This window comes from Xylocopa sonorina, chromosome 15 (assembly GCF_050948175.1).
Source record: "Xylocopa sonorina isolate GNS202 chromosome 15, iyXylSono1_principal, whole genome shotgun sequence".
NCBI lineage: Eukaryota > Metazoa > Arthropoda > Insecta > Hymenoptera > Apidae > Xylocopa > Xylocopa sonorina.
The window spans coordinates 5,265,118-5,291,050 of NC_135207.1; the positions used below are offsets into that span (position 1 = coordinate 5,265,118).

The following is a 25,933-nucleotide window of genomic DNA, read 5'->3' on the forward strand; positions in this document are numbered from 1 at the left end:
CGATTCCGTTCCCCGCTGAAATCGTTTCTACGACCGAGTGAAAAAGTGGTTCAGTGCTCGAAAAAATGTACTCGCGACTAGTGCCAAGTCGCGTTACGACCTTTACCGTGAGCCAAATGAAGTTCAGTTTCGACGACGCGATAGGTTGAGAACAACCTCGGAGAGTTCGTTGTTAACCCCAACCACTCCTTCCTGTAATAGTGCTTCCTTCCGCGTCGTTCGCATTCCGTCGCCTCTATTAACGGACAAAGAAGAATCTGAAATCTCTGCGATCGCGCAGTTCGCGAGACATTTCTTCGAGACATCCCATCGTGCCCTTAATTTAATATAACGAACGAAATTCAAGATCGAATTCAATGGCGAACAGTCTTCAATTATCTCTCTGACTCTCGTCATAATTAGTAACACCTCGTGAAGTCCTCCTTGTCACCCGACTTCGAGGGATCGATACTAGCTCCAGAAAAAATGCCTGCTCGTTGAGCGTAGCAATCGAGACGAGCAGCCTCGTTCATCCTTTCTAATAGCGTCTCGAGATGCGGAGGGTGCGAACCGACATTATTCACCCTCAGAATCAATTTGAGGGTATCAATACGGGCGGATGTCTCTCGAGCCATACCAAAACACGATGCGTGTCGACATCTGGACGAGGGTGGTTCAACCCCCGCCAAGGGGAGTTTCGTGGCTCGTCCACGAGGTGGCGGAACCGTGCACGTTCTCCATCCCCTTCCGTGCGATCAGTTACGGTCCAAGGGTTAAAAGCAACCCTCGTATTGTTTCCGTCTGGCGTCGATGTCGTCGACCTCGAATCCAACGTGACAATTCGTCGCGGTTCGGGGTTGTCGACAATCACAGGAGCGGATTAAACCGGGGCGGGCACCCCCGTAAATTTCATCGCGGTGGCATCGCTCGTCGTCTGCCTGGTGGCGGTTCCATAAAAAGGAATCGGCCGTGCCCTGGGGCTGAGTTACGAGGGCATCGACGCCCACGTCGCTATAGGGGCCAGCCATAAATATTTATCCGCGCGGCGGTCAGAAACGGCGGGGCCGTGGGACCGATAAAAATGATTACGTCGCGGTTAAAGCCACCCCGCTACTGGCGCGTTCAACCCCCGTAAAGGAGACCGCTCGTAAATCGAACGTTGATTTGTTTTACGTGGGAACGCCGTCGACTCGTTGAATTCCTGGACCGTGAATTACTACGATGGTCCGCGGCGGCGGTCGTGGGTTCAGGAGGAATTCAACGGCGGTCAATGACGCCCCAGCTCCTACCTATTTCGCGGAAAGAATGGAACTTTTAATTTTACGAGCCCCGCGATTTCCAGTTATTGTCTTCGCGGGCCATCGTCGTTTCGCCCGCGCCGTCGTTGCTGTCGCTGCGCTCGTTCAAACACATGACCCAGCGACGATTAATCCCAGCGTACGATTCGCTTGAACGCGAGATACTCTCGCGTGCCCGTTGAATATTCGAGAGGATCACTCGCGGAGGAGGATTTCGTTTTTATTCCTTTTCTTTATTCTAATTTCTTTCGTTTCGTCGTGCCACCGCTTGTAATTACGAAAGCTAGCCCACAGTGCGGTCCCAAATGGAGCCACACTCCGCACAGCCCGTCCCAGCACCAGGAAAGTTTAACCGTGAAATATGTTCCACCAAGTCCACCAGGTCCAGGTCGCAAGATATCGCCAGGCGGCGCAAAATGTACCGCGTGATATCTTTTTAACCGCGCCACGGGTCACGCAGACCTCCTTTTATTAGGATATAGATCCGTGTCAATTGATTTATAGCGAACGCGGCTCAATCTCCGGCCGCGCTTTTCCACCAGCGAAGATGAAAACATCCCCAGGCGTGATCCGATGCACGTCAATTTCGCGCGTACCGTATCGATTCGCCTTTTAATTTTCATGGAAATTTCCTAGCCTTTATTTCACCCGTCGACCCCCTCCGTTCTCCCACTCCGTACGTTCCCCGATCTCTTTTTAATCGACGGATTCCCTGTCTATCCGGATCGATCTGGATCGCGCGAAACTCGATCGACGAGGAGACCTACTTGCGCTTTTCTCTCTATCAATCTATCCGTGTAGGTGCACATTGTACAAAGGATTGAATAGAAATTATCAGCTCTGAACAGAGGTTGCACGAGCCCGCTTTTTAGCGTGGCGCTTTCGAAACGTAACAGAAAATAGGTCGATACGACCTCGTAGAAGTGGCGGCCACAGGGCGCATTTATTATTGCACGAGTGGCTTCCGTACGATCGCGTCGACCTATTTCTCGGTCGCGTGTTTACCGTCACGAAACGGCCCCGGTGAAAATGCGTCCCTCGCGGCCCTCGATAGATATTTTGCGAAAGTAACATGCACAGGGTATCGCGGTAATTCCGATATCCTCCATTGTTCGTGGCCTTCGCGCTTTTCCGCTCGTTTGTTCGCCGGCACGGCGTTCGAAGCAACGGTTAATTGGGCACGTTCTGCCTAGAAATAAAATTACCTGCCAGATAAATTTCGCGAGCACGAAGGGACACGCACGGAATTTCTCGATTCAATTGCGAGTTCGTTCACGGCCGCCTGCTGAGGAAGAAATATCTGCTCGCTGCTGCCGCTAAAACGCTGGGGGCTTTATTATCCTTGTCGTCCCAAGTGCAAAGAAAGAATGCGATCCAGAAAGCTGCATTGCGAATTGAACACACAGATTTCTGATGATCACTTCTTAGCAACCAATGACCAGCAAACACTTCACGAAACTACGACTTACAGAATTGAATAAAATCTCGAATAAAAAATAGTCTCTCCTCAATATCGCAATAATAAGCCAACGTGTCAGAATCACGTATCTCATAAAGACTGCCTCGAGGGAGGAAGCTCGTGTAAACGTGACGCGTCAGCCTTGGGAGGGGTTGAACGGTTCGATTAGCAGCCTCAGAGGACGCGATACTTCGTTGACAGTCAGTAAACGTTCTAACAATCTCCCAGAGAACCTTGTCGATTGTCCTCCGCATTACCTCTTCCATCTCGTCGCTTCTTGCGTCCTCGTCGAGTTCACTCTTCGCGTATTTTTCCAGCGTCACTGGAAGTCCAGGTTAGCGGCGGTGGGATACGCGCAGCGTCGTCTCAGCATGATAAATCTGAGCGTCCTCGTGAAATATTGACTAACGGATTACCAACTAAATGAAGCATTCCCTTTCTTCGCTTGGCCCCGTAAACGGACCGCGGATGGGAGCGGATGGGTCGCTGGGAAGTTTCGCTGTGGGGCACTCGCGCAGCCACCGGCATTATTTTTTCCGTTTGGTCGTGCAGGAGGAGGGGCGGAAAAACGCGAGCAGCATTCCACGTCTTCCCACGGAAATTACGGGAAGCAGCGACCTCTGCTCGGTTTCGTGGGAACGTTTGCTCGCTGCGAGCGGAGCGCTGGCGGAGAACAAGAAGTAACTGGGATTGCTGGTGATGCGGGTTTGCAGAGGAACTTCACTCTTACCCGGCCTGTTGTTCTATAATTATTCCCCGAGTGATGTTTCAGTAAAGCGAATGGGGGACGCACAAAAGGAAAGGTACAATTTACTCTTCGCGAGACAATTAATCAGGCTACGGGCCTCCCGAAGGAGGCGCGTATGATTTAATTCCGGTCGGATCAGAGCGGTATTCAAATGTCAGCGCGAAGTTGGTTGCTCGACGGGAACTGAAATCGTGTAAAACAGATTCCCCAATAAATCTCGACGGCTCCTAGCGGGTGGGTTGGGCGAAGGTGGTCGGGCTGGTGTTCGTTCGAGTCTAATTTGTGGATCGTTCGCTAAAAGGAAACTACGTCGTCTACAGGATGGGAGAGAAGAATTTATAGATACCCTAATACCGAAAATTCACAGTGAATAGTTCGCGAACGGGCCAGACCGTGAGGGGGATGATAAATTTTCAGACTGACTCGGCTCACGCGTGTAATACGTTTGTAGGCAAACTTCGTTGATAATTTTTCGAGCAGCGTAAATCAAAGAAGCTCTTGCACGCGGAAAAAGAACGATAGCGCCGGATACACACCTTGGTACGCGTAATAATTCACGGCTAGCTGTTACTAATAAGCAGCGGAGACGTTTCGTTAAAGCGAGGGGTGTTTCGTTCCCGTTTATCGCAAAGTACAGCGTTCCCATTTTTTTTATCCCCGTTGAATTATTGCGTGAATTCCCTTGAGAATTATTTTAGCCGTAGATTCCTGCCGGCAAAGGAGACTCTAAATTATTCGATTGGTCATTTCCCAGAGAACGAAGTGCGGATAAATAATTGGTTATCCCCGATTAATTGAATCCCCCTGTAAACAAATTTCCGGTAGCATCTGTTTGGTTATCTTGTCTATAATTAATAAGCAAAAATTTATACCGACGTGCATCCATCATTCTCGTGCGGCATTAAATTTTACAGAACCTCGTGGAATATAGTCGAATTTAATTAACGTTGCGCACCGGATTCCCCGTCCGCGACCGATACTGTTTTTCAGCGCTAATGGACAGATAAATGCGCTACTGGATAATTTATATTTTCAGCCTGAAAATATTTGCTAATGTTGCGTTTCGGTATCCCTGATTAATAAATCCAGCTGACGATTTATGCACGGCTTCTGAACGAAGCGTACCGCAGGCAAGCCTGACGTTAATACCCTGCCAACCCTTTTGTCTCCAGGTCAGAAGATCCTGCGGAAGTATCCAGTGATGATGTTCATTCACGGCGAGAGTTTCGAATGGAACAGCGGGAACCCCTACGACGGTACTATATTGGCAGCTTACGGTAACGTCGTCTTCGTGACTGTCAACTTTCGCCTGGGTATCCTTGGTAAGTAGATTCAGACATTGCGACCAGACGCGTATTGTCAAGAAGTGAATCGTCGTCCAACAATCGCGAGACGGTCCACAGAGAGAGCATAGAGATCAAACAAATCTGAATTCGTCAGAATTCGCGTTGGGTCAGTCGCGGGTACAGTGGTACGAGCGAATAACTCACTCGCAGCAAGTGGTACAAGTCAAGCGTTCGTGCGTAGTCGCGATTTTTCCATGGATTCAGCAGGAAAATCTCGGCGAGATCAAAAGATATCGTGGGCAGAGGCACATCGAATCGAATATAATCGTTCTGGGTCTGAAATTTTGTTCGCGGCAAATGTGGGACAAGCTCGACGATCTCGATACGGATTTATGAAATCCTGCCGAACGCTGCACCGTTGCATGAAATCAAGGATTCTGCTTCATTAACATTCGTGCTTCGCTGCGCCATTGGTTTTTGATCTTCGACCAACTTCTTTTTACCTCCCCTCTGCCCTCCTCGCGACTGCCTATCGATCCGTCATCGCACACGACCGCTGTCCTCCTTTAATATCCTTTACAGTCCTCTTCTATAAACAACACAGCGACTAAAGCTGCTTCCGTCCCATGTTTCGAGCTTCTCGACATCCACAGCAAATGTTTACCGTTTGCAAGGGTTTATGCGAGCAAAGGCAAACGTTTGGATGCACGTTGAAATGATTTTTGAAGATGGATTCGATCATTGTTTCGTGTAAATCGTTCTTGATGTTACACAAGGGTTGCGCTCTTGCTGTTATCATTCGACGCGAGGAACAACAGTTCTCTCGCTACTGTATACGATATAAATTGAAATAAATAAGATCCTCGTGGAAAGAGGACGTGTAGCAGCGAGACAAAGGCAGCCCTTTAGCGGCTCGAAACCTCCATCGATCCTCGTTCTTCTTCGTGGCCTGCTCTATTTTTTTGTTCAACCCCCTTCCGATTCACCGACCGCAGCTGGGCATTCGCGGCGGTTCGCTCGCCGCTGTCCTTTCTCCTAAAATGATAACGCGACCCAGCCGCGAGTACAATGCAAATGGACGTACGTCGGCGGTGCGAGCCGTGGCGCAATGTCCGACAAGTAGGCTGGTGCTTTAAGTGGCGGTAGGGATAAAGGGGAGGAAAAAGTGGAGCGCGGAGAAAAAGGAAGAAGCAGCCGCGAAACCATAATCATAAATTAGGTTAAAGTGCTGGGAAGGCGCTTAGTTAACTTCGCCGTCTACCCCGCTGGTTCGCAGTCGCCTACAGTTGGCTTCCGGATAACTTCAGTCCTTTACAAAACAACGCTGGAAAAATATGGATAGCGGGGCCAGCGCTGGTAAAAAGGACGAGTGTGCCGCGCCAGCCTGTTTTACGTCCCAGCTTGATTCTTTTGTGCACTGTGTGGAGTAGCGGAATGGCAAACTGATTATTCTTCCTTTATGCTCGGAACGAAGTGGTTTTGGATTTTTTAAGACGGTCCAGAATCTGATTCTGCACTCCTGGTCGATAGAGCGGACGCGTGAAATTGCTAGTGGAATGTTACGTTCGAAGGGAATAATTTCATTGCAGGTTTCCTGAGACCTGGCATCAAGGACGACGCGGCGAGCAATTTTGGGCTACTCGATCAAATAGCGGCGCTTCTTTGGCTACGAGAGAACATCGCAGATTTCGGTGGTGATCCAAACAGCATTACGCTGGTCGGCCACGGTACCGGCGCCATTTTTGCTAACCTGCTGCTTATCAGTCCTGTGGCTAATAAGAAAGGTAACGGTTATTGCTGCGTCGCGTGTTTGCGACTTCTGCGATGCCTGAATATTAAGAGGACGCTTTCATGGACGGGGAACACGTAACCTCCATTTTCGTAAAATCGATAAGGCCGCGGTGTTCAGACTTCGATTTTACGAACGCGAATTTTTAAAAGCCACCGCCATTCGCCGAATCGATCAAAGGAACAAAGTTCGTGACGAAGGTGGAGGGGAAACTGTTCGACCGCAGCGCGCAGACTAAAATACTGAACGCAAAAGAAATTACGAAGAAAGTGTCTGCAATTTTCTGCGAACAATTTGCCATGAAATTACCTGTATTATTCTTTGATAAGGTGTACTGTACTTAAACGGTAGTATCGAAGACAAACGTAAGGAATGAAATTAATCGAAACTCGAGCGTTTATCGACCTAGAGTTTCGTAAGTAGAATAGATTTCTTATGGTCAGACATTCCACCGTTTTTCCATTAAGCTCCTGAGACTATATACCTTCCTTGAATACTCATATATTTTCTCGTGGAGTTTTCAAAAGGAAGAATAACCATTGTGCACTGGAAAGGATAAAGAGAAAGGAGGGGTGCGAGTGCAATGATCATTTTTCAATCACTGCACAGGACGAATGGAAGTTTTCTTCTACCCGCGGAGGCACAGTGTCGCGGCGTGCAGTCTATAATTATAATCTGCAACAGAAAATAACTGGAATTAATATTTCCCGCCTGCGGACGGTGCCTTGCACCTATAATTGTAGAGGCTGTGGGCTATTAATCATCGTTCCATCTTTCACAGGTTTGTTCAAGCGAGCAATACTGATGTCTGGATCGGCGTTAAGCGCTGACGCCATCGGCAAGGCTCCATTGCAGATCACTAAACAGGTAAATATAATTAAGAAAACACAATTATTCTTTACAAAAATTAATCCAAAAATTAATAAATTATTCGATATATAAATCGTAAAGAAAATACGTAGAAATTTCGGGAGTTCTACCTTCTGTTCCGCTAGCTGAAAAGCTTCGACGAAATCGCAGCCAGTGTTTACTGATATATTATATTTCACGTCTTTATATAATGCCACACGCCCGTGTTTACGACTAGCGTTAATGGCTGAAGCTTGAAAAGTAGCTTTTAAACGAAACACGTAAAAGTCCTTCCCGCGCAGCTGATAAAGCTTGAATTATACCTCGCGGATTCGAATTTAATTTACGTAATTTATATGTGCGTGATCGAACGTCGAGGTAAAAGCACTTAGCAGAGACTTATAACATCTCAATTCGCCCTGAAATCAGCCTACGGAAATTTCACCGTCGATCGATGGTCACGGAAAGCGAGAGTGCATCTCGCGTCGGTCAAATTTTTCCATCCGATGCCTGTCGACTTCTCGTCGACGTACGATCGATATCGCGTTTGTTAGCTGATGAAAATGAGACGCGTCTGGTACGCGTTCGATCGCGACGCCCTCGCGCGATTCGAACGCGAGAGGGGAAGAGCATCGTTCTTCGTCACCGTGACGAGCAGTTGCCATCGGAAGTACGTTCATTGGGCGACAATGAGAAATGGTCCGAATCATTTTTCAGGTGGCGCACGCCCTCAACTGTCCCACCACCACCGACAGCGAGCTGGCGTTTTGTTTGCGCGATCAGAGCGTGAACACGCTGCTGAACGTGAAGATCCACAAACCGAACTATGTGCCTGCGTTTGCACCGTTGATCGACAATGCCGTTATCCCGGACAAACCGTTAACTCTGATGAAAAATTCCCAATTGTTCGGCAGGTACGGTGTTGTGAATAACGCGGTGCGCTCCGCTCGACACACTTGTTGCGAAAGAAAAGACGCACGGTACCAATTGGACAAGGGCGTAAAAAAAAAAAAAGAAGAAAATTACGGTTTTTCATTAGATACCCTGTTTTCGATTAAAATCCAGTTGGCATGAAATGCGCCGTTGTACGAAAAAATGTCACGACTGATTTTCGAGTTACTCATTCACGTGGAATAACCTCCTATCGCTCGCGCCATTCACACTATATTCATTTGGCAGCCAGCCAAATGCAGCCGTCGAATTTTCGAACTCGATTTCCCGGAAAACTGGGTCCCAAATGAAAAAAATGTGATTCCACGCTCGCAGCTTATCCTTGCGCGTAGAATAATTTCGACCTGACCAATGCCCTCTTGGGAGGCGGCTGGTATCAGCTGAGGATCAACTCTGGTGTTGCACAGGTTCGATTTGATGTACGGTGTCACGGAGTCGGAGAAGTATCACGTTCTGCCGCCGGTGGCTTTGCTGCACGGGATGATTGACGGACAGAGAGACGAACTGCTAAAGGAACACGCCAAGGTACTTCCTCTTCGACCGTCGGTTCCGTTTTCTGTTAATTCTCTCGACGGTCGCGGGCGTGGATCGCCTCTGACTGTGATTTATCGGGAAAAGAAATTGGTATACACGGGTCGTCGAGGAATGGAGTTTCGACCGGGGATATCCGTGGCGCGAGCCGATATTGAATCCGGCGAAATTCACCAGACGTAGGTATAACAAAGTGACGCGATATTTCTTGGTCGGCAGGCGACGCACGAGTTGGAACCAGAACGAATCCTGTCGAAGATTCTGGAACAATACGGCGATTTCTCGCGCGGGTTCGCGAGCGAGTACACGCTGAAGAATCGAGACCTCGTGCTTGACGCCCTCTCCGACAGCGGGACAGTCGCGCCATTAATAATGACCGCGAACCTCCACTCGAGGGCGAACCCCAAGAGCTACATGTACGTCTTCGCGCATCCAAAGGCGATGCAGGACTACTCTGGCGTAAGTACGTCCTTCCATCCAACGATTTCGCGATCTTTAGAAATTTTCAGGACACGACACGATCTCCATCCACCGCGATTCAACGTAATTTCGTACGAAAGTCTCTCGAAGTTCACGCCACGGCGCTGAGGAGTTCATGGTAATGGCGCGTTCGCGCGGCCAGCCTGACAAATTCATCCGGGTCAAGGAAGCCGACGGAAATATTACGGGAGCGCATAAATCACCGCGGTCGCTCGACGGCAGGCGAAACGGAGCACGTACGATTAGACACGGTGTACTTTGCATTTTACTCATTTCCAACGGACGCGGCGCGGCCGATTCTTTCAGACGGGAACGGGAAGCGTGACCTACTGGCTGTTCGCCGCGCGGTCGTGCGCAAACAGGGGAGGAAAAATCCCGGCTACGAGGCCCATTTGGACTCCGTCCAACTATTTTTATCGACGCTGCGTGCCGGCCTGTTACGCTCTGTCCGAGGGTACAGTGACCGGTCGGTGTCGTTAAACCGAATGTAACAGCTTTTCTGCTTTTCAGCCAGGGCTTACAGACTTCCACCCTCCGCCGTTCTAGCCAGGATTCACCAACGATCGACACTCGCACTGTCTCGATGTGTTCTCCGCGTTCACGCAGCTACGTTCGAACGCGATCGTCCAGATTACTAACCATTATTTCCATCTGCGTTTGGTTCGTTGTTCACTGAAAAGTTCATCCACGATTATACGTGTAATCTTCAACGTTGGAACCATCGAAACCGTCGAAACGATCAGTTCGTAACTTCTGAGAGGAATGCTTGATTTTTATTTACAGTTTCTCTTGAAAATTTTCACGAATGCGCTCGAGTCATCGGTGGTTCCACTGTTATGAGAAAAGTTTCTACTCAGAGGGCACGACTGTAGATTACTGAAATTGTTGGTCACCTGGAAAGAGCCGTCCAGGGGTTCGTCGAAGGGCCATCGATTATCAGAAATGGGTGGCGACGACCGTCACTGCGAAGTTAGGCAGCGCAACGCGTAAAGGCGGAAGTTAATAACAATGGCAGCGGTTTCGCGGAGAGTGGCCGCTCTTGACCGTTCTTCTGGACCGCGAAATTTTGGCGAGAACTTTGTTTCGGTCCGGCCAAGTGTATCGAGCCAACCGCTCTTATGTGTTTGCAGCAACAACGGCAGCGCACCGTCCACGGCGAGGAGTTGCCCTATGTGCTGGGCGTGCCTCTCGACGAGAGCAAATACGACCAGCGTCGTCGATACAACATCGGCGAAACTCTCTTCTCCGAGGCCATGATGAACTGGTGGTGCAGTTTCGCCTACATCGGGTGAGTTTCCACCCGAGTTTCCGTGTTGTTGCGTGTACATCGCGTAAGAAACGCGAGTTGTTGCTCCGCAAGGCAGCGCAGTCAGGCGACTTTGGGATTATTTTATAGCTGGGATTCTCGAGCCAGGCGACGCGCGTCATATGCGCGAGAAATCGAGCGTACGTTCGCCGTTTCCGCGATACTCGCAGTTCTACTGACAGTTTTTGCAATAAACTTACGCTAAGTCTGGTACGATGAAGAAACGGTTCGAAACGAATACATTCCATCATCTTCGATGAGAATTGGTACATCGCAATGCCATTTTTATCGCGCACATGTCGCTCCTGTACATTTCTCTCGCCACGGGATAAAATAAAAGAGCGTCGAGCCTTCCAGTGGAAATTATGCTTCTCGCCGATCGCGTCGGAGAGATTTAACGGGACAGGAAGTTCTTTGTTTGGAAAAATAATTACAAGCGACGCGAACGACGACAGCAATATGGCGCGGATGCGAGGAGGCGGTGGTATGAATATTCGAAGCCGCGTATAATTGAAAATTATGTTTGAAAACGTTGCGTCAGTCTATTTTCTGTCAGTCGTGTGATAATGCATTTCGAGAGCCGGTTAAAACTACCCCGCGCCTCGGCCACGACGCAGCCGCGAAATTGTTTCCGTTCGGGGACCATCTCCGCTGTTATTTCAGTTATCTTTACAAAAGTATGATTTATGCCAGGTTCGGTCTAAGTGGGGCCAAGGGACGGAGGAAATCGCCATGAACGAACCAGATAACGCATCGTTGCCCCTTACGGAATTTATTATTCAATAATTAGTATAAACTTGCCCCGAGGCCGGTTCGAAATCGCTGAATTCACCTGCTGACGGTATAAATAACTCGTATCGTGCTGTTTCTATATACGCATAAATTTGTACAACAATGTTTGTACAGCTGTTTCGAACAATATTCCCAATCTCTGGATTGTTTAAATGTGTTCTGATTTTTAATAATATTACATAGCAGAAGTCAGACATTCCTGGTTTTCTCGATGGACTATGATCACGAGATGGTAATGTACACGATATTTAAAATTTGGAGTAATAGAAGAGAGCCTCGTTCGATCGAATTCATTAGGGAGGGCTAGGTAAGGGTGGGAACGTTCGAATAGGAGATATTATTCATTGGTAGCGGAACGTATCGCGGAAATTGGACGCCCTTAAGTAAAAGCGAACGATTAATCTTCTTCCGCCATCGATCGTTTCCGACTGTAATGCCAGGCGGGTTGTTTCTGATTTCGGAATCTTTCGAAGGCAATTCAGATCACCTGGTTTACGCGATTGGCAGAGCGAACGATGGGGTCCCACTTTCGTAGAACCGCGCGATCGCGAGATATTCCTGGTACCAGATACAATTAAAAGAGATTACCGAACGGGCATTTTAACGGAACGAATTCCCGAATCCATGAATATCCAAGGGTAGCTAAAAATTGCCATAGAGAGGAAGTGTAACGTTCAACTGAAATATAGCACCGGCGATCCCGTTTCGCTTGCCAGCAATTTGACCCTTGTTATTCTGACACCGGTTATTGGTGAATTAACGACCCGATACGTCGGCCATTTTAATGTTCTCGATACAAGCAGATTACTTATATATACAAATTACTCGCACATTTCATTTCCAGCGGCGGTCGAGAGGGGTGGGTTGGGAGGCGGCGTGGCGCGGCGGCGGTTCCCTCCGGCCCGGGCCAATCGATTCCGCTGTTTTATATTTGATAGCGCGAAATTTCCCTCGTATTTCAACGCTCGCGTCAGGAGATAATTTCCGGAAACGAACTACGCTGACAATATCGCGTGCGTGTCGGCCTTTTTGTGTTTATCTGATCGATTCGTGCCGCGTTCCCCTATCGCCGCGCTGGTATCGACGTTCTCCGCGAATCGGTATCGCTTACGCGTACCAATCGTTCCATTCCTTTCGTAATTGGCAACGAACGATCGAATCGTGGACGACGTTGACCCTTCTACATCTCCACGAAGATCGTACAGTGAATAATCGCACTCAACGATCGACGAAACCGATTTCTGGTGGGGAACGAAAAATTTCCCTCGTTCGATCGAGACTGCGCATCCATCGCAACACGGGGACGGCGGATCGCAGAGAACTGGGTCGATCCAATTAAGCGAAACAAAGCTGTTTAATGCACGCGGTGGCGGTAGCGGGAAACGGCGGCCGTAGCAGACGCCGCGTGTGTTCTACACGGCTCGTGACACTGGCTGATCGATATCGCTCGTGTCACTGTGCCCTCCTCGTAAGAATATATCTGCCGTGGCTGCAGCGATGCACATGGTGCATCGAGGGCGTGGCGCGCATCCCTGTACTACTTTGTAGCAGGAGGAACAGGGAGTAAACGCGCGCGTGGAACCGATTCGCGGGGACGAGTCTCGGATGTCTGACGGTGTCGTTGCTGGAAACGGAATTTTCTTTTTCCCCGTTCGACGCGCGTGCACCGTTGATTCGCGTTTGACGAAGATCCGCTTCCCAGACACCGCCACCGTTTCGTTTCGCCTCGCTCGCCGTCTCGTCCGATCGATGAATTTTATGCTCGCGTAGGAATCGCAGAAAGAAAGGAGCGTACGCTCGTGAACGGCGAAATTACGCTCGTAGCAGGGTTCCGGGCGAAGGAATCATGGCGCGGGCCCGGGCTGCAGAATGGCTCCCTCTCTTCTTCCCCTTCTGAGGAGGAAACTCGTTCCGGGGTGGAAAGTTCCTACGTACACGCGAGTATCGCGTAACAGGAGAGGAGTAGAGTTACCGTGTATCAAAATTTCGATATCGAACTGGTTTTCCGATATTTGAGCGCGGATATACGATATCATTTTGCGGGAGCCGCGGCAGGGGAGCTGCCGGGAACGCTGTCTGGAACGGTTCTTGCCACCGAGTTTATTGAAAACAGCGCGAAATCGCAATTTCGGTTCTCGTTCTGGGATTCGATTTCGATTGGGCCACGGGAACGGCCCGGGCCCGCCTTGTAATTCGGTTGATAAGAACGCTTGACAATGGAGAGCCCGCGCGCGGATTCGGTATTTTATGCCGCGTTCAATTTCGAACTTGGTACCGTGCTCGATTTTTTCGCGTCCCTCTGTTCCATTATTTACACCAAGCTGAGTAATCAGGGTTTCTTCTTTACGAATATTTATTGAATCAGTATGCATAATACGCCAAAGATGCGAACAGACAAACGATCCATCGAGCGGGTGCCATAAACAACGATTTGACTAAGAGTTTAAGGTTGCGCAACACGCATGTCGCATTAATTTTATTCTTTAATTCGATAGTTGTTTCGTTTCAAATCCATGCCTGGTCGTTGATGATTACCATGGTTTCCATCGTCAGTATCCTCTTCAACCACGAACAGCTTCGAGCGTATCCATAGAGGAAGTAAAATGGCACTACTGTCACTATTACTGTTCAAAATATCTATCAAATCACTGTTCGCGACATCATTAAAACTCTCACTATCCTCATCAACGCTTAATATTCCTTTCTAAAACACTTTCGAAGACAACTTTCTAACATTGTTCTAGAAAATACAACGACGCGTCTGACTCGAACGACGTACCACGCCATACTGCTTCCACGTATTATTTATATTCGACCTGAACAAAGGCACTACATCTCTTGCGAGAATTGTTTACGTTCGATTCGAACGACGTACCACGTTCTTTTACAAGTATCGTTGACGCTCGACTCGATCGACGTGCCACGTTTCTTACGCGACACAATAGGCGAAATGGTTAATTATCGTTTGTCAATTAGGAATCCAAATATCGCGAAGCGCTATCCTTACCTGACAGACGGGGTGAAGGAATGGGACCAATACGAGATCGATTGGCCCGAGTACGACCCCGAAAATCAGACCTACCTGAACCTGAGTAAGTCCTCGAGATTACCTTCCATTCAAATAACACTAATTGCGATTAAACAATACGTGCGATATGGTGAATCAATACAGCGATCCCGCCGAGGACGGGCACTCAGTACCGGCACGCGGAAATGCAATTTTGGAACGAGCACCTGCCGAAATTGCTTAGTCATCCTGGTAAAGATATTCCGCTGCCGAGTCGACCGAAGGGACCACGGCCAGAGATACTGGACATAGCGGACGGAATCGGAAAGTATGCGAACGCGAGCAGGGGCTACGACACCTTCGATCCCAGGTTTGTAACAGAAGAGCTTGGGCCGTAAACAGAACGAAAGGTTCAGAAGAAATTTCCCGGAGATTAGTTCGCGAATGAAATACAAAAAAAAAAAAGGAAAAAAAGAAATATCTTCGCTGTGAGTTTCGCGTACGCGAACAACGTAGAGACACGACGAGCGAGTGGCATCGAAATGTCTCCGTTTTTGCAATTAAATGTAATTAAAAAGCGTGGAAATGGCAAGACAATCTATCGTTGAAAATTTCCCCAGCCGGTTGAAGTGCATTTTTATCGCTGCTCGTGAAAAATGATGGCCGGACGTTAATTGAAAAATTAAGTATACTCATTTCCACGGCGCGGCCCGCGAACGGCCGAGTGTTGTTTTTCAGACGTGCGCTCTGAACATTTAATGAAACGTCACTTGCACCCCATTGCGCCCGGATCCTTGCTTGTCCCGAACGCTTAAACTATATATGCATTACCACGGTTTGAATAGAATTTATTCAAACCGGCGTACAACGAGGCGAAAGGTTCTCTTGTTTAGCAGAGTTTCAATTGCGCGCCCAGCCGGCTTAATGAAGGATTAACGTTCTGAAAACAGCCAAGCCACCGTGAGCATTTTCAGTAAATAAACGACCGCGACGATTTAATCCCACCCGAACAAATAACAGCTTAAATTCCAACATCTTATCGAATTACTCGCAATCCCGTCTATGAATATCCATACAAGGGCGTACAAATCTGGGGGAACTACCTAGCCAAGTTCAATTCAAACTCACGTCTGCTCCTGGAACGATACAAGTTTCCCCGCTACGACCGCGAAAGCTTTCGAAAGCTTTCGCCGGAGACACCCGCGGTTTCCGTAACTTCTAAATTCGCGCACGTACACCTGTTAGATCGATAAAAATTAAATCAACGCACCGTTCAACATCCTCGTCATACAATAACGTAGATAAGTCGTTCATTTTGCAGATTCAAGGACACTGATCTTCACGGATCTACCACTGAATCGAACGAGGAAGTGATTCCACAACCGAGCACACCCAAGAGCACCTCTGTGATCACTATGCTGATTGGTTTCGGTGTGGTGTTCTTGCTGATCAACTTCACTGCGTTCCTTTACTTATATTGCAAGAAACAGGACGCGAAAAGCAAAGGATCAGGTCTGAAGAGACGCGTCAGCCAGAAGGAGGACCCAAAACGCGCGAAACCGGACAAATATGAGAATCATTATGGCGAGTTGGGGTACAAGAGCGACAGCAAGCCAGACTTGAACGACGTGATCAAGAACGACAAGGCGTACGACAATAATTCGAATTTTGGTAGGCGCTCGAAGCTGTCCAGGCAGAGCTCCGACTCCACCATCGACACCCACATTAAGGTCAGGGAGTGGATACAGCAGGAGATCGTGCACAGGTTGGTAGTTTCAGCCCTCGAATATCGATTCGAGACCGTCCCGCCTTGATCCTGGTCAACTCGATAATTGCGGGGGTTCGAAGTGGGTTTCTTGGAAATTCGTCGAATGGCAGACGGATCCAATCAGCGTGGTTTTACTTAAAGACTCCGGTTCTTTGAGACGCGAGCTGATTCATCGAAATCGCGGTCCCAGTTAGGGCTGTTTTCGCCGTTCCATTCGTATCGATGAAATTTACTTAGCCTGCGATTTTGCTCCTCTATCGTGGGATTAATCGATCGCGAACACTTTGAGAAATTCTGACGTCGTAAAAATTGTCCCCCTCTATCGTTCTCGATTCCTTTGCGTACTAAATGTTAATTTATCTGTGTTCGTAAAGGTGTTCCCCCAGGTTTCTCAGGAAGACGAGGGAAACCTTGCAGAAGGAGCATCAGGACAAGCTGACGAAACAGCAGGAGGAGGAGAGAAAGAGGTTGGAGGAAGAATTGATGAGAGAAAGGAAAGAGGAGCCGATCTACGACGAGAATCCGGCGCTGGTCGTGCGACCTGGCAAGAAGTCAAAGGTTCCGAAGGTTTCCGTGGCCATTGATGCTACACCCGCCACCAGGACCGAATCGATACTAAACCAGGTGCCTATCGAGCTGGCAAAGGGTGTCGAATTGAACGATTCCTTCGACAAGAGCATCGAATACTCCGTGATCGATCCCAGCCAGCTGCAGACAACTCCTCAGGTGGTCGTCATAGAGCACCATCACTCGAAGAGCGACCCGTTGCCAATGGAAAACGTGTTGAAGAGTATGAAGCCGAACTTCTCCACGCCCCGTATCTACGAGTCGGATTCCGAGAGCGCCAGCAGTCTCTACGCGAAGATTAATCCGAAATTGAAGTCCCGACTGCCTCGCCCGGACTTACCAATGAATCCTGATGGATCGTTCATGGATCAAACCGAGGAAATTTACACGAAGATGGGGCCGAAGTTAACCACGTTCGGCGTGAACAGCCCGCCAGTCTGCGACGTGAACGTAACCAGCAGGGATCCAATCACGGAGAGGGAGTGCATCAGTCCTGAGGAGGCGCTGAGAACGATCAAACGCAGGAACTATCCGAAAGTTCTGCCAGACATCGAGAAAAGGCGATCCCTCCCGGCACCGAACAGTCTGTTCGCGCCCAAGCAGCATACCAGCTCGCTGAAGGACTACAGGGGCGGATTGCATTCGTCATCGTCCACCCACCAGCCGCCACAACCACCCCCAAGGATATTCGGTCCCTCGAAGAGCTTGGAGTTCGCAGAGGAAAGCGAGAATCAATTCGAGACGGAGCTGGTCACTACCAATCTTCACGTTGGACCGTTGCTTAAACGACAGGATTATTCGACGAAGAATAATTCCGATCCGAGTATCATCGACTCGCTCGATGAGAGGATAGACAGGAGCAGGACTCACGCAGGTGGCAGTGTCGACACAATTTATCTAAACGCCGCGTGTCCTGTTCACGAAATAAGCCAGCCAATCTCGCAGAGTATGGATATGAACATAGGAAGCCCTACTGTCCTGTTAGAGGCTGGGATAGGTAATCCCAATTGGTACAAAGCAGCTCCAGCTGGTAACGAGACAGCCATATCGACGACGCTGTCAGAACCCAGGATCACCGGAAGAGAGGTGGACAGGCAGCCTCAATTCGGAGGTTCAAACTGGGATACCAGAATCCCAGCGATGGAACCAAGAATAGTTATCACACCCAGAGTTGGGAATCTTCTGGGCCAGGCGAATCAGAGTCTTAGTCAGACCGTGGTGAACCTCTCAGGCACCATTTCCGACGAGAGATTGGACCGTGGCGTCAAAACGAACACCCCATTCGACTCGAACACATCCAGCAGATCCAACATCAGTTCATCGATGGATCAGTCAGATTCGTTGGTCTCGTCTTCCTCTCCAGAATCCAGATTGCCAAGCGCCACCAGCCAAGAGAGGAAGGAACCGCGAATAATAATTACTCCACGAGACGTGAAAGGTTCGTCGTCGAACCTGAAGCAGCCTAAGATCATCATCAAGCCCACGTCCAGCCTGCAGAGGACCAGGGATCACAGGAATATACCCAAAGTAACCGCGATCCCGCCGCCGGAACAGAGCTGTCAGAGTATCGACAGGGACAGACTGGCGGAGCAAAGGGAGAGGCCGTCCCTGAGGGAGAAACCGAAGGTCACCAGGATCCCGTCCTTTTCCAGACGCAAGGACGAGCCGTCGAGCGGAATCGACAGGCCGCCTACGTACCCTGAGAAAGCGGAAATCGTGCAGAGGGTGGAGGCAGTGGCCGGCGGCAAAGTGGCGAACGTGCCCCCGCCCGTCGACGGGAAGTCGAGCATCCCGACGCTGCAGCGGAAGGAGGGCGAGAAGTGTTCGAGCACGGACTCGAACAACGGGGTCTCGACAACAGGCACGATCAAGAAGAAGCCTGTGAACAAGAAGTAGGAAGCACTTATCGTCTGCTTCTTGTACGATTGTTGAACTTGGATTGGGGTTTCCTGGGTGGAGGATCGTCTGTGCCCAGAATCGGCAATATGGCGACCCGTTCGACGCTGTAGCGCCTTGGTGATAGTCGCTGGAAGAAAGTAAAAGTATTCCCGGAAAGTATCTTCGATTCAGCTGGAGGAAAATGATTTTGGTAGAGATAAAAAGTTGTTTGTAAGATTTAGCCAGGGTGATACGCTGTTCTTTCACGTTGGAATCTCGTGGATTATGGAAAGACAGAATCACGGGAAGAGTCTGTGAATTGGTTTGATGAGTAGAGGGAAGTTAATGAAGTTGAGGCTATGCGTTTAATTATTTATCATAGCGGGAAATTGAGTATCCGATGTAGCTGTGGAATTTGGTCCAATGAAAGAGACAATGAACTGTTTTATAACGTAGATGTACGATTTTTAACGTTTCTAATGTTTGCAGAATGTAATGTATAGTAAATAAAAGCTTTTTGTACCATAACCATATGTAATCATAATAATGTTGCTTCGAATCACCTACTTAATATTATCTATGAAAACGAACGCAATCGAAACTGCTTTTGTTGCTACTTTTCCAAACTAAATAGTTACTTCAAAATGCATTCTCTTCGCTCTAAAAAGAAAAGTAAATTTCCAGTAGACACTTCGAGTGCTATTACAGCACCAAACATGTTCTACGCTCGGTCTAACTTGTATACTAGCCTGAAATAAACGATTTTCATGGTTTCGCGAGCGGTCGAGGCGAAGGGTAAAAGTGTTTCCTCGAGCGTAGTGTCGCGGCGAGTCTCAGGTTATCATTTTTCAGTACGCGGCTGGCGTACCATTTATCTTGCAACTTTACCTTTATCCACCGGAACTTTATTATTAAGTAAAACAAAGTCTATAAGTCACAGAACGTTACCGGAAGGTGGAAACCGTTCGAGAGCGGGGGAGGTGGACGACTGGTCGGACGGGGTTGGGAACGACGTGAAAACGGCCAGTGACTTCGCCACTCATACTTCGCTCGTTCTTACGCTGTGCTCGTCCGCGAATCGAATTGATTCTCCAAGTTCCAATAGAGTAATGCGATTTCCGTGGCAACCGATAAAGAAAACTTCATTTCATCTGAGGTGTGCCTTGTTCCGTTCCTCTCCTTGATTACACCAGGTGTCGTTTCCGTTTGACCAGCTGGAACAATATCAGAATCCACCCCTGCAACGACGAGCGTCGACGCGCGAGCGTTCTCGTCGAGGGTTTTTTACATTTTCTGAAATCATTTCGATTTCGCATCTAAACATTTTTCGTCACCCACGAATGCGTCCAGACAGTTCGAAGGAGCGTAGCATGCAATTTTACGTAATCACAAAATGCATGGAGCTAGAGTGCGGCAATGAATAACTATTGTTCTCCATGGGTACATTTTTGCGGCGATACGCGGTTCACGTGGCTGATACAATACCCGTTTCCCCCTTTATTCTTTTTTTCGTGTGCAGGCGTCCGTGTGGGTGAATTTTTTATGAATCGAGCATTCCAGTAAACGATACTCAATTGAAATATTGTCCTGACTACGCACGCGAGAATATTGTCTCATAAAATGTGTATCGCTGTCGAAACAGTGGAGTATATACAACCGAATCGATGACGTTCACAGTGCCTTTCATCATGCGAACCGTGCAAATATCCTTTCGTCATATTTGGCCAGAAGATACACGGGAAATGCTCGCAAAATTGGCGGATGTTTTTTTCAGAAATCCTGCCTGCACGTTTCCAAGAGACGACACGAGATTTGTAGAGCCACGAACGACATTCTGTAACATATCGATCAATCATTACGCGATAAAAAAGCACATGGAGCGATACAGAAGGTACGTAGCATTCGTTCGATTCTCGTTATCGCTAAGAACGCGTTTTAATAAGAAAGGTAAATGGAAATCGTGGCAGTTTTGAGGTATACTCCAGAATTTATGGCTTAATATGTAGAATCTCATATAGTCCTAAACGCAGATCCTCGGTTGTTTATCAGACACGTCTTCATTCACGGAAAATTTCCCCTTTATGCACGATACCTTGGAAACGAGGGCCAGACGCATATTCTTATCCTTCCTCCTAAAATAGTCTCTGGACTTAGCCCTGCCCCTTTCTAGCCAGCAGTATATAAAACACGAAATTCTTCGGCGAAGAATAACCAGAGAATTTCAAAGCTCTTAGAAAGAGGGATACGCCTCGTTCCCTCCCTTTTCAACCCCCATCCGTTTAAATATGACATACGTATCTCGCGGTTATCGATGGCCCATTGTTTGCGACGATACTTGTAGTCGCGAAGCAACGATCGAAGAGGAGGCGACGGAAGTTGAGCGCACCGATAGAATACCAAGACCCCCGGGTCTCGGAAGCATCGGATGAACTCTCGATTTGCTGGCCGGCGTAATGGCGCGGATTTGATAAATTCGTCGGACGTTTAATGGAAGACGACACGTGGCCTTCACGGGGCAAGTTTCTGATAGCTATCTTGCTGATAGCCTGTGGTTATGGCACTTGCAGTTCGACGATGAATGGAGGACCGGCGAAACCCAATCTTTATTCCTACATTAATTATTAAACGAACAAAATAAAACCTTCTAAGTGATTTTTCTTCTGTTAACCAATGGGGCAATATAAAGATGCAACCATTTCAGTAATTATTTTTTCATGCTTTTTAGAAAAGTTAAAATGGTACTGAAAACGTCCCCACTGAGCATCAGTGGGCTTTTCGAAATTAACTGGAATTATATTCGCGTCTGGCGGTACACAGAAAGGAGTCGCGAAATCGATTGTGGAAACGGCGCGTCTGGCGCGGTGGAGAGTGCACGTGCACCTAAGTGGTCCACGCATACACACACACGCGCCAGCGTGTGCGCATCGTGAAAATATATCTAGAGGCTGCATCGGGCCAATTTGCATTGCTAAACGTCGTTTCACATTCGATTCGCTCGCGGCTCCTTCGGCTTCGATGTTTGCACGCGCGGGATGTATGCATGTACCCGGGTCTCGCGGCTTGCAATTAGCGAGTTTCGAGGGGAGTGCAGTGAAAAAACGCTCTGTCACCGTGCCGCTGTTGAACTGCTCGCAAAACGATAGCGCCGCCGGCTGAAAAGGGGTGCCAGCGCACGGCTCGAAAAAGTTGCGCCTGTTAACGAATTTGTCGGACGCGTTCGAAACTGAAAGGAACCACTTCCGAGCGTTTCGCATTTCGCATCGATCTTCTTAATCTGTTCGCGACCGCGTCAATTCCGCGCGCAACGGCCCCAAAATCGTGAGTCCAGTCGGACAGAAAATATTACGGTGGATCGTGACGAGTCCAGTCGGGCAGAAACCGCTACACTGTGACAAGTTTAGTCAGACAGAAACTATTACGGTAGATTGTGACAAGTTTACTCGGATAGAAACCGTTATTTCAGTTGCGAGAACGCCCGAGCACAGCTTCAACGTATCGCTGTGTCACCCCTTACGAACAGGGGTAAACTACGAAAAAAAGGAGACCAGAAAAAGCGGAACGATTCGAAAAAGTTGCCGCGACGTTACTGAAAACGAGAATTTCCGTATCGCGCGAGTAAATATTTTTTGCTCCCACGCGGTTAAACTCGCGGAAATACTTCGCGTTCTATCAGAGATACCACACGCTAAAAATGATAGAGAACGGTTAACCAGTCCGCGGATAGTTATTATGATAACGTCTGTCGAAAAATTTTTTACCGCGAATAAAAACGGCTCAAACGGCTGAAATCAGCGGGACGCTCGTCACCCCGTTCCAGGACATCCTGCGGCAGCCCCCGGCTCGCTCACTTTTCCGAGTCAACGAGGCATAAAAACCGTGCGTCGCGGGAACGGGAGACCGGGAGAGGCTGTGTAGAGCCACCACGACAAACGATCCGATAATGAGGGATACACTCGTTCGCTCGCGTCGCTTGCCAGCAAATAGCCGGACAATTCGGAGGGATAGGGTTGACAATGAGGCCACTACACGAAACGGCCGTGGAGTCTGGGCACGGGTAGAAACAGGAAACGGCGAGAACTGAACCGAACGATTACCAAGCATTAGTTACGGGCAGCGTAACGCAGTCTCTGGGCGCAGCAGTTTGGAAAGCCGTAATTGCAAGACAACTCCTAGCCCTCTGGCTGACGGGGGTGGATTAGTGGGAACGAGTGCTTACGCGACATCGTGGAACTGTCGTCCAGTCAGCTGGACCAACACGCGACCCATCGTCCGCGTGATATACGATGCAGTTTCGTGAGCCGGGGTGAACGTTCAACGGTCGAACGATCGTGCGAAAGAAGGGACCGCCGTCGAAACTTTCCTCTCGAGAGTTCGTCCAGACGAGAGTTGCGCCCTACCGGATGAATGCCAACAATTTTTAATAAGCGAACTTCTCGTCCCGTGGACCGCGTTGTTTTCGATTTTATTCCCGTGTCACGGTATCGAGTTTTGAAACGGCGCGGAGACGCGGAGATGAGATGAGAGGAAAAAAAAAAAAGGACGAGTCGGATGCTGGGGAATGTTCGCCGCGAGACGAGCAAGTTTCCGGATTCGCCTATAAATCCATGGCGTTCTTAGGCTGACGCGGAAAGCAGATATCATGAATTATTCGAGTCTGGTTGCTAGAATTATTCATAAGAAAACAAATGTTGCTCGGCGTAGTTGGTTCTATTCGAGAGCGGGACTTTGACTAGCGTCGCGTTACCGGAAGAACCTATAAATCTGCGGCTGGCTCTGTCTCTCGAACGTCGATGACGCTTCAATTGAATCGTCGACGGATCTTCGCGTTTCGTACTCTCTTCCTTAACGCGTTCACTGCCAACGTGGTGTACGCGCACAATAATATTCCAATTAACAAGTGAGTTCAACCTGGCACATGAATTTACTGTTCAATATTGTTGCTGTACCTGGCGTATCGCACTGTGCGTGGTAAAATCGGTTACACAGCCACATTGTTTATCTCGTACATTCCACGCATGTATAAATGTGAAAACGTGCAACATACCGTGTGTAACTAGAGCAAACAACATGGTCCATGGCAAACGCTATGCCACGCACACCGTTATCGCGAGCACGTTAAAATCCATCGGTTAATTTCGATCTAAAAAAATGTCTACTTCCATCTGAGAGGAATTTTTCAAACAATCTGCGTACACAGTCCCGTACAAAGGAAACGTTGCAAACATAAAAGAGAATGAGAGTACACTCGAGAAGTAAGCCATCGCGAAGCAGCCCCTGGCCGCCTAATGGGGATTCATTAGAATCATTACGCGGCACAATTAGCGTCTTCGAAGTGCAAATCAGCCTCTAAATAGTGTTAAAGCGGATCGTACTCCCGTTATCGTGTCCCACGGCGGATTTGGCGCGAGTGATAGTGGTCTAATTCCCTGCCTTCGAGGCTGAGCCAATTAATAAATTTGTACCGGTCGGCCGGCCACAGAACAGGCCTCTGTCTCCGCCTCCGCTTCCAGAGGTATCCATTGTTGCCGAGACAATGCCGGGCTACTTGCTAGTTAGACTACCTAACTGTCCGCGGTAACGACCGAGCGCGATGTCAGATTAATTAGATTTCAAAGGGAACGACGGGTGGGTGGTGGGACGCGGAGGGGTGGGGGCCACGAACTCTGTTTAATCAGCCATGCACCGAGAGAGCGCGCAGGGGTTGCCGAGAAGGGCCGTCGACGGCAGCCGGAGAATGACGTTCATCGAAAAATACTCGAGGAACGGCGACCAGCAGGCACACCCGACACGGGGCACCGGGTTTTATCGACAGAATTCTCTAATTTAAAGCACGATCCACGGGACGCGTCGCGGCGGGGGTTTCATTTGCCGTCTGAGATTCCCGCCGTTGATCCGAAGATACGATTCGAGCGCTCCGAAATTCCCGTTTAAACGTGGAAACAAAACCGTAGCCGCGCCCGCGGGCACGGAGAAGTAAAAGAATCGCGATTCGGTTTGCATTAGATTTCAGGCAACCGGTGGAGAATCTGACGCTCACACGGTGGAGGAATTCCAGCAAAAGTTCGGGCAAACACTCGGCACCAAGAGTGTACCGCTGGCAGAGAAACAGTAAACGCGTTCAAACCCTCCTGCGTCCCCCTCTCGCTCTCTCTCTCTCTCTCTCTATTTTCACAGTCCATTATTTTGGCACTTTGGGAAAGGGAGTCTGCGGTAAGAAAGAGAACGAAGAGAACTCGCGTCCCAACGACACGGTTCACGGCTCGATTACCAGCGGGACCGGCGACCTCGACGTTGCATTCCGACCGGTGTATCCAACGACGTATCCCCAGGCTCTATCGATTATCGAATGTTTTAGTGATTAAACGCATCTGCCGGGTATAAACGTCACGAGATCCGTTAATCTGATTAACGTCGCGCGTCCGAGCGTTCCTTTTCGCTACCCCCTTTGCTCATCGCAGCGTTCGCCACGCTATTTAGATTTCTTCGTCAACCAACGGTGTCTTAATTAAGTGATATATTTTAGGCGTATTCAGTGACTCTATCGTGCTTTCATACCATGGTGTTTATACTCAGCATGCTGAAAAGATTTAACCAGGCAAACTTTGTGACACGTACCACTCGTTGGTCAACCCTCGATGGTCTAGCTAGTAGCTATGGTTCGTTCTTTACCTGTTGAAATGCTCCATAGATTTTTTATTACTCTGAATGGGATAAGCATCGACTGCTTTAAGTATTTTTCAGGGTTATGAGAAAGCTGACATATTTGGAGATTAGAAAAATTAAAGGTTACCTTCGTCGAGGAAGCGAGGATGTTCTACGAGTTCTCTGTCGTTAGCTCCCTTCGCAATATATTTCCGCCCTTTGTAGACGGATGATCTTCGCTGGCCGTCTGACTCATGTTTAAACATGACGGGATGGATCTTGTTCGTGAATTAAATTTCCTTTAGCGACGGTGGAATGGCTAGTTTCTTCACTTTGTACCTTTACGTTTCACTACCGAGCCGGCTGCCTCATAAAAGTATATCTTATCGCATGGAGGGTAAGTGCCGTTTGAGTGCCAAGTTATACGAGATCGTATCTGGAAATGCCACCGTAAGGTCAAGCCTCGAATAAAATTTTCACGACCGCTAATTTACGAAATGACGCGAGCCAACGCGTCGCGTGATCGGTAGGCCCAATTTCTTTCTACGTAGAGCTTAAACACGGAACGGAGTGTCGCGTCGGAAAGCTGCGAAACGAAACGAA

General features: G+C 48.7%; 1 protein-coding gene across 1 annotated transcript in view; it reads left to right on the forward strand.

Annotated features, from left to right (window-relative positions):
- LOC143430675 (uncharacterized) overlaps positions 1-18,856 on the forward strand; it is a 52,627-nt gene extending 33,771 nt beyond the window's left edge. Inside the window, exons 3-13 of the mRNA XM_076907052.1 lie at positions 4,657-4,806; positions 6,360-6,554; positions 7,341-7,426; positions 8,126-8,322; positions 8,767-8,884; positions 9,110-9,349; positions 10,501-10,658; positions 14,445-14,560; positions 14,641-14,845; positions 15,797-16,240; positions 16,618-18,856. Of these exons, the coding sequence (XP_076763167.1) occupies positions 4,657-4,806; positions 6,360-6,554; positions 7,341-7,426; positions 8,126-8,322; positions 8,767-8,884; positions 9,110-9,349; positions 10,501-10,658; positions 14,445-14,560; positions 14,641-14,845; positions 15,797-16,240; positions 16,618-18,706 (3,998 nt within the window). The 3' untranslated portion in view covers positions 18,707-18,856. The remainder of the gene's footprint in view (positions 1-4,656; positions 4,807-6,359; positions 6,555-7,340; positions 7,427-8,125; positions 8,323-8,766; positions 8,885-9,109; positions 9,350-10,500; positions 10,659-14,444; positions 14,561-14,640; positions 14,846-15,796; positions 16,241-16,617) is intronic.
- The last annotated feature ends 7,077 nt before the right edge of the window (positions 18,857-25,933 follow it).